This window comes from Tachyglossus aculeatus, chromosome 11 (assembly GCF_015852505.1).
Source record: "Tachyglossus aculeatus isolate mTacAcu1 chromosome 11, mTacAcu1.pri, whole genome shotgun sequence".
Lineage (NCBI taxonomy): Eukaryota > Metazoa > Chordata > Mammalia > Monotremata > Tachyglossidae > Tachyglossus > Tachyglossus aculeatus.
The window spans coordinates 15373622-15390192 of record NC_052076.1 but is presented as its reverse complement, the minus strand read 5'-3'; the positions used below and the strand labels follow the sequence as shown (position 1 = coordinate 15390192).

Here is a 16571-nt window from a genome sequence, read left to right as displayed (position 1 = left end):
TTCTCCTAAGCAGGTGGAGGAGGGAACAAGTATCACTTCATTAAATCTTATTTATTAAGCACTTACTGTATGCAGAAAGGGATGAGGGGATGGAAAGGTTCAAGTGACACAGCACCAAATGACAGAGCTGGGGTTAGAAATCAGGTGTCCCACCTCCCCTCAGGAACAGCCCCTCTCTTCTCTTCTCTGGGTGGAACCATTTCAATTCCTCTCCTTTCCCCTAGTGCTGCCCCGGCCCAAGACACAACCGGTGAGTATCACAAAATAACCTTTATTGTCAGTGGTAGAAAACCCATTAACTGGCCATTGAATCTGTACAGGATGGAGTGGGAGAGGAGGAGAAGGAGGAGGAGGAGGGGGTTTCTAGCTCCCGGCTCTCTCCAAACTCTGCTCCAGGATCCCCTACTGCGGGATGGGGAGGGGGAGAAGAGGACCAGCCCCCTCTCCCTTGGGGAAGAGCAGAGGGAAAGGCAACAAGCCCGTGACCACTGATAGACTCGTAGGAGGACCACGCTATAGCCGGGCCCCCTCCAGCTTGGTTGGGGGCTCCCTGGGGCCTGGGCAGGGACTGGCCCCTAAAAGAGTCCACTGCCAGGTCCTGCTTGCCCCCTCCACTGCTCAGTCTCTCCCCCCGAGAGCCCCCCGCCCCTCGTCCAAATACACCCGGACGAGAATTCAGGCCTGGGAGGAGGTGGGGGGCCGGACTGGGGCAGTTAGGGGAGAGAGGAGAAAGCTGGAGGCCTGGAGGAGGGTTAAATATTTGTGAAAGGATCCAAAGTGCATCAAATGCCCCCTTCCTTCGGCCTGGCCCCTGGGCAACAGGGTGGGCAGTGTCAGGCCCAGTTCCTAGTCCCTGTGGGGGGCAGAGGGTGGCAAGGAAGGGGCAGAGTGTGTCTCTGTGTGCGTGCGCCGGGCGGATGGGGCGGGGAGCCCTGGCGCCCGGCCCCCACCTCACAGAGTCACACGGGTGGCACAGTGGCGCAGTGGGCAGGGCAGGATACCCCGGTTGAGCTGGTGGAATTCGACCAGCTGCAGGAGGTCAGTGAAGCGGGTCTGCCCGTCGTCCATGCTGTAGAACAGGCGGCCGTCCTCTTCACTCTGCCGGCGTGGGAAGGGAGTTTGGGCGGGCCGGAGGAGGGGTCGGGCTGGGACCCTCACACCTGAACCAGCCTCAGGGGGAGTCACTGACCTAAAGTGATCATCACCATCAATCGTATTTATTGAGCGCTTACTGTGTGCAGAGCACTGTACTAAGCGCTTGGGAAGTACAAATTGGCAACATATAGAGACAGTCCCTACCCAACAGTGGGCTCACAGTCTAAAAGTGATGCCCCCTGACACATAGTGATGGCTTTGGCGGTGGTGGGAGTGGTGTCTCTGGGGGACCAACTGGGAAACCCATTAAACTTTGGGGTGGGGACAGTTGGAAGCAGTTGGTGGGGACCCCATTTGAGACCCCATTGAGGTAGGGGACATATGAGAAGCAGCGTGGCTCAGTGGAAAGAGCTCGGGCTTTGGAATCAGAGGTCAGGGGTTCAAATCCCGGCTCTGCCAACTGTCAGCCGTGTGACTTTGAGCAAGTCACTTCACTTCTCTGGGCCTCAGTTACCTCAATTGTAAAATGGGGATTAAGACCGTGAGCCCCCTGTGGGACAACCTGATCACCTTGTGACCTCCCCAGCGCTTAGAACAGTGCTTGGCACATAGTAAGCGCTTAATAAATGCCATCGTTATTATTTTTATTATCATTTGGAGAAGGGGCAGTTGGGTGGGGGTGTCAGTTGGGAAGGGAGCAACTGAGAAGTGGGATGCAATGGCAGAGAGAGGGGTGGGGGCCAGGGGAGGGACTGGGGGTTGACGGCGGAGGGAGAGGCCAGGGGCAATGTGGGAAGAAGCGATGTCGGAGGGAGGGTTTGGGGGGCGGAGGGAGCCGCTCGGCCGGACTTACGGGCAAGATGAGATAGTGTTTGACCTTCTGCAGGTGGCACAGGGACAGCACGTAGCCCTTGGGATTACGCTGGCTCTCCCGCACCAGGAACACGCTAGCGGGACACAGATAGGCACACGGGTCACGGACAATCACACGGAACACAGACAGACACTCGGGACACCCCACAGCACTTAAAAAAAAAATGGCATTTATTAAACACTTACTATGTTCTAAGCACTTGTATATATTAGTACATATTTATTACTCTATTTATTTTCCTTGTACATATTTACTACTCTATTTTATTAAGGATCTGCACATAGCTATAATTTTATTTAATCTGACGGTTTTGACACCCGTCTACATGTTCTGTTTTGTTGTCCGTCTCCCCCTTCTAGACTGTGAAGCCCGTTGTTGGGTAGGGACCGTCTCTCTATAATAATAATAATAATAATGATGATGGCATTTATTAAGCGCTTACTATGTGAAAGCACTGTTCTAAGTGCTGGTGAGGTTACAAGGTGATCGGGTTATCCCCCGTGGGGCTCACAGTCAATCCCTATTTTCCTGATGAGGTAACTGAGGCCCAGAGAAGTGAAGTGTGTTCTATGTGTTGCCAATTTGTACTTCCCAAGCGCTTAGTACAGTGCTCTGCACATAGTAAGCGCTCAATAAATACGATTGATTGATTGATTGATTGATTGAAGTGACTTGCCCAAAGTCACGCAGCTGACATCTGGCGGAGCCGGGATTAGAACCCATGACCGGGCTCTTTCCTACTGATTGCCGACTTGTGCTTCCCAAGCGCTTGGTACAGTGCTCTGCTCATAGTAAGTGCTCAGTAAATACAACTGAATGAATGAATGAAGCCACAGGGATCATTAGGCACTCAGGTCGCTGAGAGTCACATGGGATAGGGATGTGGGACACCTTTTTCCAATGCCGGCCCACCGGAGCCCTTCCAGGCCCACCTCCAGTTTTCCCAGTGCCCCCCACCCCTGCCCACCCCAGCCTCTGCCATCTAGCCTCACCCCTCACCACCCCAGACACGACCCCAGCGCCCTCACCCATCCACCAGGCCCTGCTGCCAGATGAGCCGCTGCGTGTCCTCGCGGGAGAGGCGTCCGTGGAACCAGGGCTGAGTGCGATGGAGGGCTGGGGGCGAAGGCGGGTGGGAAATGAGGGTCGTGGCCCCGAGAGACGAGCCCACCCCCGTGCCCCCCGCGGCCCACCCTCTCTCTGCCACTGCCCCCCTGCCTGGGACTCACCCACGCTGAGCGGGGTGCCCGGGCAGGGGGTGGGCAGACTGTAGCGATGAGTTGTCTTCTTCTGCGGGGGGAAAGAAGGGATGGGGGCTCAGTGGTCCCCTGAGGGACCCAGGAGTCTGGGGGCCCAGGGAGAGCGGGGTTGGGGGGAGATCTGGGCAGGTGGAAATGAAAAGCATTGCATATTCATTCATTCAGTCCTTCAGTCGTATTTATTGAGCGCTGACTGTGTGCAGAGCACTGGACTAAGCGCTTGGGAAGTATAAGTTGGCAACATATAGAGACGGTCCCTACCCAACAGCGGGCTCACAGTAGAAGATGCGAAGGAGATGCAAGACACCCTAGAAATGGACCCTGGTGAGCAACCTTGTCCACCGCCCCCCGCCCCACTCCCTTTATTTGAGCGCTTACTACGTGCAGAGCACTGTACTAAGCACTTGGGAGAGTACCACAGAATCAGCACACAAGTATCAATGACAAGCTCCATGACACCTCCCTCGCTCCCCACTCCCCCTCCTCTCAATCAACGGTACTTATTGAGTGCTTACTGTTTGCAGAGCGCTGTACCAAGCGCCTGGGAAAGTATTATTTTATTTTATTTTGTTAGTACGTTTGGTTTTGTTCTCTGTCTCCCTCTTCTAGACTGTGAGCCCGCTGTTGGGTTGGGACTGTCTCTATGTGTTGCCGACTTGTACTTCCCAAGCGCTTAGTCCAGTGCTCTGCACACAGTAAGCGCTCAATAAATACGATTGATTGATTGATTATATAACTTGGTCACCCATCTCCTCCCGGCTCCCCCTTCCCTTAGTCCATCATGTGTGCTGATTGCGTGCTACTGTATTAAGAGCTTGGGAGAGGACAATATAACGCTTTCACCCCCTTCCTCAGTCAATCAATGGTATTTATTGAGCACCCACTGTGTGCAAAGCTCTGTAGTAAGCGCTTGGGAGAGGACAGTGTGAGCTCGCACCCCTGCCCCCTGCCCCCCCCCCCCACCCAGCTCTTCCTTGGTCCGACCCCCCCACCCCCTGCCCCCTGCCCCGCCCCCCGCCCTCACCCTCCAGGCCTGAGCCTCCTCCAGAGCGGCGCTCAGCGCCTCCCGTGGGTTCTTGATGACGCGGCCCGCACAGCCCGAGAAGTCCATGGCGACCAGCGTGTTGTCGGAGACGCTCCTCTGGGGGTCAGGTGGCGGTGGGCGAGGGCCACCCCCATCCCCACCTCCTCCCCTGAGTTGAACCTGAACCCAGGGCCCTGGGGTCCCTCCAGCCCTCCTGCTTCCCCTAATGGGGACCCAAGGTTGGGACCCAGGGCCCCCACAGAGCCAGGCCGGACTCCCAGCCTCGCTGCCCACCAGTGTCCGAAGACACCGGACACTTTCCAGCCGGGGCTGAAAAGATCCCTCACGGCGACCGTCCCTTCGCCGTCAAATTGCAAGATGGGCTCCTTTGGGGCCAAGTGTCAGGTTGTGCCAAGGCAGAGATAGAGAGACAGAGAGATGGGAGTTGCAGGAGTGGAGGGTGGGGGGAAAGCTGGCCCTCGAGGGAGCCCAGGTCACTCACCAGAGGGGTGGGGCCGAACCAGGCGAGTTGGCTGTGCCGGGACTGGACCTGCTGGTAATTCTTGTAGAGCTGGACGCCATACTATACAGGCGGGGCGAGGCAGGGTGAAGGGAGGTCAGCTAGGTCAGCCCAGCCACCCCCTTCCCCCAGCCCCAGTCTCCCACCCAGCCCCCCTACAAAGCCCAGTCTTCCAGCCCCTGGCCCCCTGATTGCCGGGGCAGGACGTTGAGGGGCACGGGGGGTGACTGGAGAGACTCAAACGGGCATCTGCAGCTGCCAGGCTGGATCCCGGGCTGGGCATTCCTGAAGGGAGATTTTAGCAGTGCTAGATGGAGGCCAGACCGCAGGAAAGGACAGTGCTGGAGCATAGGGACCTGAGCAGCTCCTTCCCTGTCAATGCCGGGCAGACAGACTGGCACGGGGGAGGGCCCGGGGCAATCCACCTGGTGGATTGGGGGGAGATCAGGGCTGGGCGACTGGACGACCCCGACTTCCTCCCCTTGCAGGCAAGCCCTGCCCGGCTTTCTCTGCCCCGTCCACCGTGCCCGCTGTGCCCAGTACCTTGAAAAGGCGGAAAGCTGCCACCCAGCAACTCCGGCTCTGCTCATCCTCGCTGCAGAACACCCACAGTCCCTTGTGCCCGCCACGCAGCTTGTTGGGCTATGGAGACCAAAAGTGGGCACCCGAGGAGCGAGGAGGCCAAGCCCTCCCCCGAGCCCTGCTCCCCTTGGCTCTGTGTGTGTCCGTCTGTCAATTTCCCTACTGAGAGCTCACCTCCTCCGGGAGGCCTTCCCAGACTGAGCCCCCTTTTCCTCTTCTCCTCCTCCCCATCACCCCTCTGCTCTACCCGCCTCCCTGCCCCACAGCACGTGTGCATATATGTACATATTTATTATTCTATTTATTTCTTTAATGATGTGTATAGATCTATAATTCTTTTGATTTATATTGATGCTATTGATGCCTGTCTATTTGTTTGGTTTTGTCGTCTGTCTCCCCCTTTCTAGACTGTGAGCCCGCTGTTGGGTAGGGACTGTCTCTATATGTTGCCAACTTGGACTTCCCAAGCGCTTAGTACAGTGCTCTGCACACAGTAAGCGCTCAATAAATACGATTGATGATGATGATGATGAAATTGTCCTTTCCAAGCGCTTAGTACAGTGCTCTGCACACAGTAAGCGCTCAAAAATACGACTGAATGAATGCATTTCTGAGGGAACCCCTCAACGCCAGCATGGTGCAATAGAACGATCAAAGGCCTAGGAGTCGGAGGACCTGAGTTCTAATCCTGACTCTGCACTTGCCGGCTATACGACCTTAGGCAAGTCGCTTAATAATAATAATAATAATGGTATTTGTTAAGCACTTACTATGTGCAAAGCACTGTTCTAAGCATAAGCGCTTACCTTCCCTGTGCCTCAGTTTCCTCATCTGTAAAACGGAGATGAAAAACCCGCGCTCCCTCCTATTCAGACTGTGAGTCCCAAATAATAATAGTAATGATGGCATTTATTAAGCGCTTTCTATGTGCCAAGCACTGTTCGAAGCGCTGGGGAGGTTACAAGGTGATCAGGTTGTCCCATGGGGGGCTCGCAGTCTTAATCTCTACTTTACAGATGAGGGAACTGAGGCACAGAGAAGTTAAGTGACTGGCCCAAAGTCACACAGCTGACAATCGGTGGAGCCGGGATGAGCCAGGGACTATGTCCAACCCGATGGCATCTACTCCCCAGCGCTTAGAACAGTGCTTTGCACATAGTAAGCGCTTAAGAGAAGCGCTTGGTTTCTCAAGAGAAGCAGCGTGGCTCAGTGGGAAAGAGCACGGGCTTTGGAGTCAGAGGTCATGGGTTCAAATCCCGGCTCCGCCAGTTAGCTGTGTGACTTTGGGCAAGTCACTTAACTTCTCTGGGCCTCAGTTCCCTCATCTGTAAAATGGGGATGAAGACTGTGAGCCCCCCCGCGGGACAACCTGATCATCTTGTAACCTCCCCAGCGCTTAGAACAGTGCTCTGCACATAGTAAGTGCTTAATAAATGCCATTATTATTATTAATATAATAATAATAATAATATAATAATATTAAGCTAGCTCTCTTCCTCCTTTCAAGGCCCTGCTGAGAGCTCACCTCCTCCAGAAGGCCTTCCCAGACTGAGCCCCTTCCTTCCTCTCCCCTTCGTCCCCCTCTCCATCCCCCCCGTCTTACCTCCTTCCCTTCCCCACAGCACCTGTATATATGTATATATGGCTGTACATATTTATTACTCTATTTATTTATTTATTTATTTTACTTGTACATATCTATCCTATTTATTTTATTTTATTAGTATGTTTGGTTTTGTTCTCTGTCTCCCCCTTTTAGACCGTGAGCCCACTGTTGGGTAGGGACTGTCTCTAGATGTTGCCAATTTGTACTTCCCAAGCGCTTAGTACAGTGCTCTGCACATAGTAAGCGCTCAATAAATACGATTGATGATGATGATTAATAAATGCCATTATTATTATCATTACTCCAGAGCTTAGCACGTAGTAAACACTTTTAACAAAATACCACTATTATTATCATTATTATCTGCAGAGACCCTTCCTCTGGCCTTCTATTGTAGGGGAGGTGCTGGGGTCCAGAGGGTCCGAGGGCCTGATGGAGCCAAGTGGGGAAGGGGAAGGGGTAGTTCTCCTCACCTTGAGGCAGAAGCCAAAATCCGTGGGCGTCCCATACAGCTTCCGGCCCTGCGTCACCACATATACGTTGGTCTCGTTCACGTCGGCGAGGTACTGCAGGTGCCGGGGGTCCTGCGTGGAGAGAACGGAGGGGATGGGGGAGGTGGGGAGCCTTGGCCAGGGGGGCCTTTACTGTACAATAATAATAATAATGGCATTTATTAAGCGCTTACTATGTGCAAAGCACTGTTCTAAGCGCTGGGGAGGTGACAAGGTGATCAGGTTGTCCCACGGGGGGATCACAGTCTTAATCCCTATTTTCCAGATGATGTAATTGAGGCACAGAGAAGTGACTGGCCCAAAGTCACACAGCTGACAATTGGCGGAGGCAGGATTTGAACCCCTGACCTCTGACTCCAAAGCCCGAGCTCTTTCCACTGAGCCAAGCTGTACAACTCCGAGCCGAGCCGGGGGAGTTTCCTAGGACCGGAGAAAGGGAAGCGGGGACTGGGAGAAGGAAATGGAGAAAGGGGAGCGGGAGCTGGGGGGAAGCAGCCTGGCCTAGTTGCAAGAGCACAGGCTTGGGAGTCAGAGGACGTGGGTTCGAACCCCGGCTCTGCCACTTGTCTGCTGTGTGACCTCGGGCAAGTCACTTCACTTCTCTGGGCCTCAGCTACCTCATCTGTAAAATGGGAATTAAGATTGTGAGCCCCTTGGGGGACAGGGACCGTGTCCAACCTGTCCAACCAATAGAGAAGCAGCGTGGCTCAGTGGAAAGAGCCCGGGCTTTGGAATCAGAGGTCATGGGTTCGAATCCCGACTCCACCACACGTCTGCTGCGTGACCTTGGGCAAGTCACTTCACTTCTCGGAGCCTCAGTTACCTCATCTATAAATTGGAGATTGACTGTGAGCCCCATGTGGGACAACCTGATCACGTTGTATCCCACCCCAGCGCTTAGAACAGTGCTTTGCACATAGTAAGCGCTTAACAAATGCCATCATTATTATTATTGTTATTATTGTATCTCCCCCCTCAGTGCTTAGAACAGTGCTTTGCACATAGTAAGCGCTTAACAAATGCCACCATCATCATCATCAACCTGATTACCTTGCATCTACCCCAGCACTTAGGACAGTGCTTGGCACTTAGTAAGTGCTTTATACCATTATCATTATCATTATTATTATTATTATTATTATTATTATTGTTATTATCACAGGCCCTGGTATTTTAAGCCCACTGCAGGGGAGGGGGAGGTTACTGACCTTAGAGGTGCCCTTGGTGGAGAAGTAGAGGCCCGAGCGGCGCAGGAAAAAGTAGGAACGTTTCCAGAGTTTGCGGCCCGCCTCCCGCAGCTGCAGGAAACCCTGGATCTCCGGACAGCTGCCCACGTTCAGGAAGTTCTGCAGATGGGTGGGAGGATCAGGGAAGGGAAGGGAAGCGGGGGACTTGGGAAGGGAGAGGTCTGGGAGGGAATGTGTCTGCTTATTATTATATTGTACTCTTCCAAGTGCTTAGTACAGTGCTTTGCACACAGTAAGCACTCAATAAATACGATTGAATGAATGAGGGCACGGGAGAGATGGGGTGGCCAAGCCACATGACTTAGTGGATAGAGCACGGGCCTGGGAATCAGAAGGACCTGGGTTCTAATCCCGGCTCTGCCACTTGCCTGCCACGGGACCCTGGGCAAGTCACTTTGCTTCTCTGTGCCTCAGTTACCTCATCTGTAAAATGGGGATTAAGATTGTGAGCCCCATGTGGGACAGCTTGATTACCCTGTATCAATCCCAGTGCTTGGAACAGTGCTTGGCACATAGTAAGCACTTAACAAATACCATAATAATTATTATTCTCTGTGCCTCAGCTCCCTCATCTGTAAAGTGGGGATTAAGACCGTGAGCTCTATACGGAAGCAGCGTGGCTCAGTGGAAAGCACACGGGCTTTGGAGTCAGAGGTCATGGGTTCAAATCCCGGCTCCACTTGCTCCAGTGGGCAAGTCACTTCACTTCTCTGGGCCTCAGTTCCCTCATCTGTAAAATGGGGATGATGACTGTGAGCCCCTCATGGGACAACCTGATTACCTTGTATCTACCCCGGAGCTTAGAACAGTGCTTTGCACGTAATAAGCGCTTAACATATACCAACATTATTATTATTATTATGGGACAGGGACTGTGTCCAACCCAGTTACTTTGCATCTACCCCAGTGCTTAGCACATTGCCTAGCTAATAGTAAGCACTTAACAAATACCACGATTATTATTATTAATATAATTATCCTGCAGAGGGCTGGAGTGGGAGACAAAATGGACCGGTCTTTCCCAGGAGCAGGAGTCTGGGGAGATGGAGGAATCAGGATGGGGAAGGGGTGACTGGGATGGGGATGGGAGTCCCTCACCTGTATGAGCTCCTCATGGGACATGCCCTTGTTGGCATCCAGGCAACTGGAGACCATGGCCTCAGGGAAGAGGGAGTGCTGAAAGGGGAGAGGGGGAAGGAGGGTGGGTTAAGGGTGGGTGGGAGGCTGGCAGGAGCCTCCTGTCCCTCTTCCACCAGCCCCCTCGCCCCCACTCACAGGTGAGCACTTGAAGAGCTCGTACTTGGCGAAGTTCTTGCGGAAAACGTAGCGGCTGTCCCCGCCCACGGGCCAAGCCGCCTGCACCTCCACCACCGACTCGTGATCCTCCAGACCCCGCTCTGAGGGCACAGCAGCCAGGGGGCACAGAACCATCAAAGGCCAGAAACAAGGGGTGGGCGTGAGCCGCCCATATGCCAATATGCTTCCCCACCCACCTCCTTGGGCCCACGGGACTGCCCTCCCCCAACCACTGCCCAGGCCTCCTTACCCAGTGCCAGGTGCGGGTGGCACTCCACCAGGCCCCAGCTCTCGTCGCTCAACGCGTGTGCCCTCTGCACTAGCATCTCACAGACGCGCCGGGCGGTGGTTCCTGCTGCCACCTCCACTGAGCGGCATGAGCCATCCTCACTGTACACCTTCACCACCTGCCATGGGCACCGGAGAACTCAAGGGTCTTCCCTGTCCCACTCTGGGACCACCTCCCACCTCACCCCATGGGACTCCTCTAACCCATGGGCTCCTGGATCTGGTCTCACACCCCATGGGCCCCACAAACCTGGGCCTGCCCCACTCTGGGGGGGGGCCTCCATGCCTGGGGCTTACCCTGCCCCTCGGGTCCCCCCCATAACCGGGATCATCTCTCCCACTGGTGCCCACGAAGAGGGGCTAGATCCACTCCTTCCCTTCCTCCAAAACTCAGGATGGCCCACCCTCGGCTGATGGCACTGCCCCATCACTCCCTGACCCTCTGCCTCCCTCCACCCTCCCAGTCCCCCCAGCAGCAACTCACGTGGGGGCCGCTGGCATCGTAGGAGAGGAGCCCCCGCCCCCCCCGATGAGCTGGCCAGGATGGGGGAGTGGGCAGGGGGGTGGCACAGCTCGGGGAAGGGGTTGGGGATGGATGGCAGAGACGAGGCTCGGAGCTCCTCCTCCTTCGACTTCCTGGAGGGGGTGGGGAGGAGAGGAGGGCACCAGCAGTCAGGTGGAGGAAGGGAGTGAAGGAAAAGGGGGCTTCTGCTCCCCGGACAGCCCACCCAACCCCCGACGGAGACCCCACCTCCCCTCCCCCATCGAGCCCGGTACCTGCCACACTGAATGAAGAGGGGCTGGGATCTCTTCAACTCCCCAGGCACAGGAGGCACAGGGGGCACAGGGGGAGATCTTGGGGGGGGTCCCAGAGAGAGACCCTTCTCCAGTTCGTCCGGGGGGGTGGCATGCTCGGATAGGGATATGGCCAACTCCATGACATTATCTATAAAAGGAACAGGGGGAAAGAAGCAGAGGGGTTTAGACCCCCCTCCCCCAGGAACCTTGAAAACAGAATAATAATAATGGCATTTATTAAGCGCTTACTATGTGCAAAGCACCGTTCTAAGTGCTGGGGAGGTTACAAGGTGATCAGGTTGTCCCACGGGGGGCTCACAGTCTTAATCTTTAGACTGTTAGACTGTGAGCCCACTGTTGGGTAGGGACTGTCTCTATATGTTGCCAACTTGGACTTCCCAAGCGCTTAGTACAGTGCTCTGCACACAGTAAGCGCTCAATTAATACGATTGATTAATTGATTGATTAATCCCCTTTTACAAAGGACCCTCTAGCCCCACCCTCTTAACAGCCACCCCTGGTTAGTCTACGGAGCAGGTGGCCAGTGGTATCCAGATGGCACAGGAAGGAAGGGCCCGGGCCCCTGGCAGAGCCAGGGTTGTGGTGTGTTGTGTGTTGTGTGTTGTGGTGACGCCGGCGATGGGCACAGAGGGAGCTGGCACTGTCCGTGACTCAGTTCTGGGGGCCGAGGGAGGGTGAGACAAGACAGGTGAATCGAGGCAGGTGAGGCAAGACAGGTGAGACGAGGTGGCAGGCCTCAGGGAAGTGGGAGTGGGGCAGGGCCGTCTAATGCCCGAATCGCTTCAACACCAAGGGGCGAAGGGGATGGTGCCCAGGGACTCGTGTGCCTCGCCATTCCTACCTAGGCATCCCTCTTGGTATCACCACCAGCCCCCGCCCCTTCTGCTGGGTGGCAGCCGGTACCCACCGCCCCCTGTGCCACCCCCTCCTTGCCCGCCTGGCAGAGCAACAGAACTCCCTGCCCTGGGGGCCATCGGGGACTGGCAGGTCCGGTCCTGTCCCACCGGAGTGTCACCCGCGGGCACCGAGTGTGGGGAGCCAACGCGAGGAAGAGGGGGTGGAAAGTGACGGTTTGGGGGGCAAGGAGGAGGGCCAAGGGAGGTCACCCCTTTCCTTTGACTCCCGGGCCATGGGCGAAGGGGGAGAGGGGAGGGACTGGGTCACAAGGGCACGCATTCTACCGTCTCTTGGAGGAGGAGACAGAGAAGAGGGAAAACACAGGTGAGTCAGAGCTGGGCAGGGCCCTGGGACTCGAACTCAAACTTGACTCACCCTAACTACTTCCTGCCTCTGTAAACACAAACAAGGCCCGTGGCCCGTAGAGTTGGGGGCCCCCAGCCCCCTTTGGAAGACAACCTGGAGGTCCAGGGCCCCCCTCCACACCCACCCCACTATATCTTTTCGACTGTGAGCCCACCGTTGGGTAGGGACCGTCTCTATACGTTGCCACCTTGTACTTCCCAAGCGCTTAGTACAGTGCCCTGCACACAGTAGGCGCTCAATAAATACGATTGATGATGATGCTATCCCCGGAGGACAGACTTGTCTAACTTCAGGTCCCTCCGGCCTTTTCAGCACCTCGGGTCCCCCAGCCTCGTTCCAGGTGAGTGGTGGATCCTGCTGGGTTTGCCCGCCTCTCCTTCCCCCAGGCACCCGGATCCCTTCTCCCCCATCCCCCGGAATGTCCTGGGAAAGGCCCGGTTGGAGGCTGGGACCCACCTGGATTGGATTCTGCTCCCAGATTCTCCATCCTGACTGCTCTGTGCCCTTTCGCCGCTCTGCTCGCCCTTCCAGCTGCCCGGCTCTGCCCCTGGCACTGGCTGTGCCCCGCCCAACCCGACTCAGCCCCCCCAGTTCTTCCCACACAGGGCGGGGGTGGGGAGGGGAGGGGGCTTTCCAAACTCACTTACCCAGTCCAGCAGGGAAGTGAGGTCAGATAACAGGAGCTGGCAGAGTCAGAGGAACAGGTATGGGGGAGGAGAGTGACTCTTTCCCCCCCCAATCGATCAATCAATCGTATTTATTGAGCGCTTACTGTGTGCAGAGCACCGGACTAAGCGCTTGGGAAGTACAAGTTGGCAGCATGTGGAGACAGTCCCTACCCAACAGTGGGCTCACAGTCTAAAAGGGGGAGACAGAGCACAAAACCAAACCCCCAGCGCTTAGAACAGTGCTAACAAAATGCCATCATCATCATTAGATCATCAGCGCTTAGTACAGTGCTCTGCACATAGTAAGCGCTCAATGAATACGATTGATGATTAGAGGAGCAGCATGGCTCAGTTTCCCCCTTCTAGACTGTGAGCCCACTGTTGGGTAGGGACTGTCTCTATGGGTTGCCGACTTGTACTTCCCAAGCACTTAGTCCAGTGCTCTGCACACAGTAAGCGCTCAATAAATACGATTGATTGATTGATTGACTGGAAAGAGTCAGAGGTCATGAGTTCAGAACCAGGCTCTGCCACTTGTCAGCTGTGCGACTTTGGGCGAGCCACTTCACTTCTCTGGGCCTCAGTTACTTCATCTGTAAAATGGGGATGAAGACTGTGAGCCCCACGTGGGACAACCTGATCACCTTGTATCTACACCAGTGCTCTGCACATGGTAAGCACTTAAATACCATAAGTATTATTCTTCTTCACTTCTCTGGGCCTCAGTTACTTCATCTGTAAAATGGGGATTAATAATTTTGGTATTTGTGAAGCGCTTACTATGTGCCAAGCACTGTTCTAAGCCCTGGGGAGGATACAAGGTGATCAGGTTGTCCCATGTGGGGCTCACAATCCATCCCCATTTTACAGATGAGGTAACTGAGGCGCAGAGAAGTGAAGTGGCTTGCCCAAAGTCACACAGCTGACAAGCGGCGGAGTCAGGATTTGAACCCATGACCTCTGACTCCAAAGCCCGGGCTCTTTCCACTGAGCCACGATTAAGAGCGTGAGCCCCCCGTGGGACAACCTGATCACCTTGTAATTTCCCCAGCGCTTAGAACAGTGCTTTGCACATAGTAAGCGCTTAATAAATGCCATCATTATTATTATTACTATTATTATTCAAATCCGCCAAAGCATCGCTCTTACCCCCTTCATTCATTCATTCGTTCATCAAATTTATAGAGCGCCGGTGCTTTGCACATAGTAAGCGCTTAATAAATGCCATTGTTATTGTTATTATTGTTACTGCGTGCAGAGCACTGTACTAAGCGCTTGGAAAGTACAATTCAACAACAAATAGAGGCAATCCCTGCCCACAAGGGACTCACGGTGTAGAAAAGGGGAGACGGGCATCAAAAAAAGTAAACAGTTCAAAGCCCTACTGAAGGCTCACCTCCTCCAAGAGGCCTTCCCAGACTAAGCCCCCTTTTCCTCAGCTCCCCCTTCCTTCCCCGTCACTTCGACTCGCTCCCTTTGCTCTTCCCCACCCAACACTTATGTATATAGGTATATATCTATAATTCTATTTATTTGTATCGATGCCTGTTTATTTGTTTTAATGTCTGTCTCCCACCCACCCACCCCAGACTGTGAGCCCGTTGTAGGCAGGGATTGTCTCTTCATTGCTGTATTGGACTTTCCAAGGGCTTAGTACAGTGCTCTGCACACAGTCAGTGCTCAATAAATAATAATAATAATAATAATGGCATTTATTAAGCGCTTACTATGTGCAAAGCACTGTTCTAAGCACTGGGGAGGTTACAAGGTGATCAGGTTGTCCCACGTGGGGCTCACAGTCTTAATCCCCATCTTACAGATGAGGACCAGAGAAGCGAAGTGACTTGCCCAAAGTCACCCGGCTGACAAGTGGTGGAGTCGGAATTTGAACCCATGGCCTCTGACTCCAAAGCCCGGGCTCTTTCCACTGAGCCATGCTGCTTCTTTGTAGAGAATTTAAATTTCTTTATAGGAATGAGTGAATGACAGAGACCCACAGATTGACATCCCAGCTCTACGAAGCTGCTCCCCTAAGCCCCCACTTCCCCTCTTTCTTGTCCTCCAGCCTGACCCTGAATTCGGTAGGTAATCAATAAATATCGCCGCTACTACTACTACCGCCACCACCACCACTTGCTATAGGGGATCCGGCTGTACTTACTTCTCAGTGAATCATATTTTTTTTTTCAGCACTCAGTGTGTGCTCCTCACCCCAGGGTCAGAGCCCGAACCTCCCCTCACCCCCAGGTTCACTGTCCTGGCAGAAGTAGAAGTACCAACATAATAATAATAATAATAATAACAATAATAATAGTATTTGTTAAGTGCTTACTATGTGCCATTAATTGCTTACTATGTGCCAAGCACTGTTCTAAGCGATGGGGTAGATACAAGGCAATCAGGTTGTCCCACGTGGGGCTCACCGTCTTAATTCCCATTTTACCGGTGAGGTAACTGAGGCACAGAGAAGTGAAGTGACTCACCCAAAGTCACACAGCAGACAAGTGGCGGAGCAGGGGTTAGAATCCTCTGACTCCCAAACCTGTGCCCTTTCCACCGAGCCACGCTTCTTCCCGCAGTGGGTAGGGGTCCTATGCGGCAGGGGTTCTGGGCACAGAGGCCTCCCTACATCCCGCTAGAAGCAGCGTGGCTCAGTGGAAAGAGCCCGGGCTTTGGAGTCGGAGGTCATGGGTTCAAATCCCGGCTCCGCCGCTTGTCAGCTGTGTGACTTTGGGCAAGTCACTTCACTTCTCTGAGCTTCAGTGACCTCATCTGTAAAATGGGGATGAAGACTGTGAGCCCCCCCGTGGGACAACCTGATCACCCTGTATCTACCCCCGCTCTTAGTACAGTGCTTTGTACCTAGTAAGCGCTTAACAAATACCAACATTATTATTATTAAATCCCGGCTCCGCCACTTGTCAGCTGTGCGACTTTGGGCAAGTCACTTCACTTCTCTGGGCCTCAGTTCCCTCATCTGTAAAATGGGGATGAAGACTGTGAGCCCCCCATGGGACAACCTGATCACCCTGTATCTACCCCAGCTCTTAGTACAGTGCTTTGTACCTAGTAAGCGCTTAACAAATACCAACATTATTATTATTAAATCCCGGCTCCGCCACTTGTCAGCTGTGCGACTTTGGGCAAGTCACTTCACTTCTCTGGGCCTCAGTTCCCTCATCTGTACAATGGGGATGAAGACTGTGAGCCCCCCGTGGGACAACCTGATCACCTGTATCTACCCCCGCTCTTAGTACAGTGCTTTGTACATAGTAAGTGCTTAACAAATACCAACATTATTATTATTAAATCCCGGCTCCGCCACTCCATCATCAATCGTATTTATTGAGCGCTTACTGTGTGCAGAGCACTGTACTAAGCGCTCTTTCCACTGAGCCACACTTGTCAGCTGTGTGACTTTGGGCACTTCTCTGGGCCTCAGCGACCTCATCTGGAAAATGGGGATGAAGACTGTGAGCCCCACGTGGGACAACCTGATCACCTTGTATCTACCCCAG

General features: G+C 54.1%; 1 protein-coding gene across 1 annotated transcript; it reads right to left on the bottom strand.

Annotated features, from left to right (window-relative positions):
• Window positions 1–251: 251 nt before the first annotated feature.
• On the bottom strand, window positions 252–12889 carry GRB7 (growth factor receptor bound protein 7). Its single transcript, XM_038753738.1, is given in 16 exon segments — window positions 252–1098; window positions 1949–2042; window positions 2998–3085; window positions 3199–3259; window positions 4253–4369; window positions 4755–4835; window positions 5316–5414; window positions 7434–7544; window positions 8681–8818; window positions 9818–9895; window positions 9995–10116; window positions 10266–10422; window positions 10788–10829; window positions 10831–10939; window positions 11081–11249; window positions 12842–12889. Coding segments are annotated over 16 exon segments (1644 nt in total). The 5' UTR covers window positions 12873–12889; the 3' UTR covers window positions 252–951.
• Window positions 12890–16571: the final 3682 nt, after the last annotated feature.